General features: G+C 38.7%; 1 protein-coding gene across 1 annotated transcript; it reads left to right on the forward strand.

The window, feature by feature from the left end:
- Positions 1–332: 332 nt before the first annotated feature.
- LOC141649606 (uncharacterized) lies at positions 333–5,170 on the forward strand. Its single transcript, XM_074458291.1, has 9 exons — positions 333–426; positions 935–1,186; positions 1,277–1,986; positions 2,119–2,180; positions 2,355–2,676; positions 2,794–2,940; positions 2,995–3,785; positions 4,103–4,392; positions 4,842–5,170. Exons 1-9 carry the CDS (start codon positions 333–335, stop codon positions 5,168–5,170), a joined length of 2,997 nt encoding a protein of 998 aa, XP_074314392.1.
- The last annotated feature ends 1,389 nt before the right edge of the window (positions 5,171–6,559 follow it).

The raw sequence follows: 6,559 nt of genomic DNA on the forward strand, positions 1-6,559 counted from the left end.
AGTACCTTGCTTGAATGACTGAAAAGCATCAACTTGTTCAATTGTACTCATACATCTGGCCGCAATATGACCATCAATCCCACATCTTTCATAAGACACCTCCTTTTGAACCATGTCATGAACCGTTTGCTGTTTTCCCAAGGGTTGGGATATCTTCAATTCGGCTATTTGAGCAATTAAGGCCTCCAACTATGCTGAAATTGCACTATCTGAACCATTCCTTCTCGTACTTCCCCTTGGGTTGCCATACTCAGCAGTGTGAGTAGCCATCTCATCTATCAACTTCCAGGCAGTATCATCATTAGTATTGTTTTGGAATCACCCATTACCAGATGAGTCAAGCAAAGCTCTATGATCGTCATATAACCCATTATAGAATTGGTTGCAAAGGAACCAAAGCTGAAAGCTATGGTGGGGAACAGAACTGTAATACTCCGTATTTAATAATTATATAATAATAATATTTTATTGTGTTTAGCGAGTTGGGCTTGAGACGGAATAATAATAATAATAGTAGTAGTAGTAGTAGTAGTAGTAGTAGTGGTAGTAATAATAATAATAATAATAATAATAATAATAATAATAATAATAATAATAATAATAATAATAATAATAATAATAATAATAATAATAATAATAATAATAATAATAATAATAATAATAATAATAATAATAATAATAATAATAATAATAATAATAATAATAATAATAATAATAATAATAATAATAATAATAATAATAATAATCCGGCTATATCTAATTTCTCTCTCTAAAATCCTCTCAAACATCGACGATTCTTGCGTACTTGCTGGGACTCGCCGACGATGGCCCGGGGCCGGCCGCTGCGAGCAATAGGCCCTCAACAACCTATTGGCTCTACCGTGACTTCTAGTTCTGTTGTTAACCCCACATGTTACTTTGTCTTCTGCTGAAGATATTGGAGCCTCTTCTGGATCCCCGATTTCTTCTCCCCCTTCTGAGACTGTCTCTGAGGAGCCGACTGTCCCCAAGGATGTTCCAAAGGAAGCTCCAAAGAAAACTTACTCTCAGATTCTGAAGAATTCTTCAAAAGGTATGAACCTTTCCTTTGTTCAATCTGAGATTGGTACTGCTATAACAATTGAGGAGGATGATATTTCTAAAGAGCTTGAATATTGTCAAATAACACTGGTTGGGACAGTCTTGGGTAAGTAATCCACGCTTGTTCAGATTGAAACCCTAGTTTCGAAATATTCGACACACATCACTACGCCTGAGGTTATGTATTTTGCTAAAGGGTGGTACTACTTTAGGTTTGCTAGTGCGAAGGATATGGAGAAAATCCGCTTTAATACTTGGAATGTCAATGGCTTTCCTTTAGTGTTCAAATCCTGGAGTCCTACGGTGATTGATGAACTTACTATTTCCCATGTTCCTATCTGGGTCCTTTTCCTAAGCCTAGATCCTTGTTTCTGGTCCAAAACTGCCTTAAGTAAGGTTGCTAGTCTTATTGGTAATCCTATATGTGCAGATGAGCATACTACTAATAAGAGCAAGCTAGCTTTTGGTCATATATTAGTTGATGTGGATTTGTCTAAGGAATTGCCCAAAGCCATTCAGATTAACTCTCCTTATAGGGGCACTTTGCTGCAGAAAGTGGAATATGAATGGATACCACATTTTTGTTCTGTCTGTAAGAAAGTGGGGCACTCCAAGGAAAGATGTAACACTGTAAACCCTAAACCTAAACCAAAGGTGGCTTACAAGCCTAAACCAGTGGCTAAAACTACGGTGCAGGCTTCTGCTGTTGCAACCAGTCCCCCTCCTGGTCAACTTGATAAGGGTAAGACTGTCCCAGGGACTAAGTCTGTAGCTGTCAACTTGTCTAATAGGTTTGTGGCCTTGCAAAATGAATCCCTTCTGGAACCTGATGATTTGGATGGTGACCCTTTGGAGGATTGTTTACCTGGGGAGGAAGTTTTTTCTCAGCAGGATGTAGATTTGCAGGTGGATCCTGGTGGACCTACATCCACATGATTCTCTCTACATAGAATATTAGGGGGCTTAATGACCCCTTAAAGCAGCAGAAAGCTTTGAGCTTCCTGTTGGATAATAAGGTGGATTGTGGTGCCATAATAGAGACCCGTCTTAAATCTAAAGCACTTTTGGATGTTTGTTCTTCTACTTTCTCTAGATTTCAGGTGACTCATAATAATGACTTTCACCCTAATGGTAGAATTTTGGTTTTTTTGGTGTGTGTCTAGTATTTCCCTCACTATTCTCTCTAAATCTGCACAACATATTCAGTGTCACTTACTTCATCAGGCTACCTAGAAGCATTATGAGGTGACATTTGTATATGCTTTCAATACCAGATTGGAGAGGAGAGTTCTTTGGCAACAACTTTCTGATATCTCTTCTACTGTGTCCAATCCTTGGGCTTGTATGGGAGATTTTAATGTTGTTCTGAAAATGGATGAAAGGTTAGGCTGTGACCATCTTCACTTAGCTGACATGAATGAATTTGGGAGATGTTTGGATAGTAATGGTCTTGTGGATCACCCAGCTACTGGGAGTTTTTTCACTTGGAATAATAAGCAAGGGGATGGTCTGAGATGGGCTAAATTAGATAGGGTACTTACTAACCAGCAATGGATTAGGGATGTAGGCTCTATAGTTACTTTTCTGGAAGCTGGGGTCTCTAATCACTCTCTTGGGTTAATTAATGTGCTTGATCAGGCTAGGTCTTTAAGGAGGAGTTTTAAATACATGAACTGTTGGGCTTCATCACCCTAATTCTTGACCTGTGTTAAGGACAACTGGCTTGTTTGTACTTCTGGTGGCAAGGTTAGCTCTCTCTTTCAGAAGCTTAAGCACCTTAAGAAGCCTCTAAGGGGCTTACACTCTTCTTCTTTCACTGGATTGGCTTATAGGGTTAAGACTGCCAAGACTGCTCTTCTGGCTTGTTAGTCTCAGCTAAATGAGGCTCCACAGGATCCTGCTTTACTTCTGTAGGAAAAACAACTTCTTTATGCTTATACCCATGTTAAGCGTGCTGAGATGCTTGCCTTGCAGCAGAGGGCTAAAGTCCATGATCTGAAGCTAGGTGACAACAGTACCAAGTTTTTCTACTCTCAAATAGCTGCTAGAAGAATGAGGAATACAATTGGGTGCCTTCATGATGAGAATGGGGATTTGAGAACTAGGCTTAGTGATGTGGTTGTTGGTTTTGTTTCTTATTACCAGAATCTGCTTGGTACCTCCTCCTTTGTTCAGTCTTTGCCTGCTGATCTTTTTCAGCAAGGCCTTATCCCTCCTGATTCTTATGCCAATTTGGATCATCTGGTTCTTTCAAGTGAAATTTTGGATCCTTTGAAGTCTGTGGATAGGAACAAAAGCCCTGGGATAGATGGCTACTCTTCTGGCTTCTTCCTTGATGCTTGGAGTGTAGTTGGCCATGACTTTAAGGAGGCTGTCTCTGAATTTTTCCTTCATGGTCATCTCCCTAAAGCAGCCTCTTCTACCTTCTTAGTTCTCATTCCTAAAATTGATACTCCCTCTTCTGTTAGAGTTTTTAGGCCTATTGCTTGCTGTACTACCTATTACAAAGTGGTCATCAAAAATCTTGCAAATAGATTAAAGGGAGTTTTGGATCACATCATTGGCCCTGAACAAGCTTCATTTATTTCTTGGAGGGATTTATTTGATAATTCTATGATGGCTCATAAGTTAGCATCCAAATACAGTAGAGCTTATCTTACTCCTAGATGTTTTCTTAAGGTGGACATTAGGAAGGCTTTGACTCTGTAAGTTGGGACTTTCTCCATAGTGCTCTCCCGCAATTTGGCTTTCCTACTAGATTTGTTGGCTGGGTGATGGCTTGTGTTACCTCCCCCTTCTTCTCTCTTAGCATAAATGGGGGTGTGCAAGGTTTCTTTCAAGGAAAAAGAGGGTTAAGGTAGGGTGACCCCCTTTCCCCCTACCTCTTTGTTCTCTTTATGGAGGTTCTGTCAAGGCTTCTAAAAAGACTACCTAGGTATGATGGCTTCTCTTACCATCCTAAGTGTGTCCAATTGAACTTGACTCACCTTATTTTTGCTGATGATCTTTTGGTTTTTACTAGAGAAGATCTCCTTTCTGTTTTAGCTGTTGCTCACTGCCTCTCCTCTTTTGATGCTATGTCTAGTCTCCGGGCTAATCCTGCAAAGACAAGCTTGTGCTTTGGTGGGGTTGGCCCTGATCTCAGAAAGTCTATCTTATTAGCCACTAACTTTACTGAGGGTGCATTTCCTTTTCGTTATTTGGGGTTGCCTCTTTTTAATGCTAGGATTGCTAATGCTATGTATCAACCTTTGATGGATAAAATTAAGGATAAGATTGCTCATTGGTCCAATCACTCCTTGAGTTATGCTGGTAAAGCCTTTCTAATCAATTCTGTTATTTTTGGGATGCATAACTTCTGGGAGGGCCAGTGTTCTTCTTCCAAAAGGGATCATTAAGAAGATTAACAAGGTTTGTAAGGATTTTTTTATGGGGGATTGAGGATGGATCAAGGAGGCGTGTCTTTAAAAGCCGGAAGTCTCTTTGTAACCCTAACAAAGAAGGGGGCATTGGGATAAAAGAAGTCCTTAGCTGGAACTGTGCCTTGATGATGAAGTGGATATAGAAGCTTCTTCATAGGCCTAATAGTATTTGGGTTCAATGGACAAATGCTTATATTCTCAAGGGGACTAATATCTGGCATGCCTCTCCTAGTGCCAGTTACTCTTGGTATTGGAACAATGTCATAAAAATGAAGGATTTCCTCATCTCTAGAGCTTAATCTCATGGGCAAGCCCTTCAATGGCTTCATGCTTGTTCAGGGCCTAATTCTTTTTCTGTTGATCAGATGTATTATCTGCTCAGAAATCCTTCAAGCTTGGTTTCCTGGACTCCCATTATTCATGACTCTGCCTGTGTGCCTAAGCATTCTTTCATAGGTATGCTGATCATGGACAATAAACTCCCAACTGTGGATAATTTGGTGCTCAGAGGGTTGCATATTGTGAACAGGTATATGCTTTGCTGTCAGCAGGGTGAGAATGTTGAGCATCTGTTCTTTCAATGTTCTTACTCTAGGGCTGTCTGGACTCAGATTGCAGATTGGTTGGGGGTCTATTCCTCTGCTGATTTGCAGGCTGTGATTTCTTAGTATCAGTCACATATTTGGGGTACTTCTGGCGTGCTGGGAAGCTACGAGCAGGGCTACTGGCTACCTTGTACTTCCTGTGGAAAGAGAGGAATGATCGAATTTTTAGGGGTACTTCAAAACCCACTGAAGTTATTTGTAACCACATTCATTTTGCTATCTGTCATAGGATGTAATTAGGCTTTCCCTTGGCTATCTTGTAGTGCTTTTTGCTCCAGGGGGACTTCTCTGGTCTCCTTTGTAGAAAATGGGACGGATCTTGTACTTGATGATTTATATTTTGAATAATATCCTTACTTTTCTGTAAAAATAATAATAATAATAATAATAATAATAATAATAATAATAATAATAATAATAATAATAATAATAATAATAATAATAATAATAATAATAATAATAATAATAATAATAATAATAATAATAATAATAATAATAATAATAATAATAATAATAATAATAATTTGTATTTTTGTGAAAGACAGAAAATATAAGATCCACAAAATTGGTATTGCCAACTACTTTTAATAACCATTTTAATGAAGTCGTTTCAAAGAGTCCACATGAGTTCAAAGCGAAAAGGAGGTGCTTTTTTATGAGCTTGCTCATGAAATTTCACGGAGATAGGACAATGGTCGGAGCTAGTGAAAACATGATGGTGCACAAATTGTAAGTTTGGATAATTACTAATCCAAGCTTTATCTAGAATTTCAAAAACATTTTCAGACTCATTTTTCTTTTTTCTTCAAGTAAAAGAATTACCGGAAAATGGGAGGTCTACACAATTTGTATTGTCAAGGAACTTATTTAGTCTCACACAACGTGCATTGGTGACTTTTGCACCACCTTCTTTTTTACTAGGACTTTTTGTAATACTCCGTATTTATGAGTCTTTGGGAACTCTATCGTGTAGGCCTTACTTTGTCGAGTAAGGGTGAGTTGCGTCTTAAAATAGTTTCTGACCTGTTGGGTACTCGATCGAGTAACTAGGATACTCGATCGAGTAAGGGGGTACTCGATCGAGTACTTTGGGTACTCGATCGAGTAGCCGGTTTACGGGGAGTTTTTCTCGGGTTTTGTTAATTATGCGATTAAGATATATAACCTTTTTCGTCATTATGCTAAACACTTTTGCAAAACCTAATTTACTGTCAAAGAGAGAAAGCAAGTACGTTCATCATCTTAATCGCATTGTTAGCAAATCCCGGAGTTTGGAAGGTCGGTTTTCATCGTTAGTTATACCGTTGAGATCCTTGCGTCGAGGGTAAGATCTATGTATCCTTTTTGTTGTCTTTACTTTAAGTTGGTTAAACCCTAATCTAGGGATTTGGGGGTTTTTGAGTAGTTTGTGATTTGGTAGCATTTGTATGTTGTATGATAGGAGGAGGTTTC

This window comes from Silene latifolia, chromosome 3 (assembly GCF_048544455.1).
Source record: "Silene latifolia isolate original U9 population chromosome 3, ASM4854445v1, whole genome shotgun sequence".
Lineage (NCBI taxonomy): Eukaryota > Viridiplantae > Streptophyta > Magnoliopsida > Caryophyllales > Caryophyllaceae > Silene > Silene latifolia.

What these genes read in the sequence shown, in the direction of transcription:
- LOC141649606 (XM_074458291.1), top strand. Translation starts at nt 333, where the DNA reads ATGAGTCAAGCAAAGCTCTATGATCGTCATATAACCCATTATAGAATT. An exon ending in ACTGGTTGGGACAGTCTTGG is followed by an intron (nt 1,187 to 1,276) that starts GTAAGTAATCCA and finishes ATTTTGCTAAAG; the next exon opens with GGTGGTACTACTTTAGGTTT. An exon ending in CTACTTTCTCTAGATTTCAG is followed by an intron (nt 2,181 to 2,354) that starts GTGACTCATAAT and finishes TTTCAATACCAG; the next exon opens with ATTGGAGAGGAGAGTTCTTT.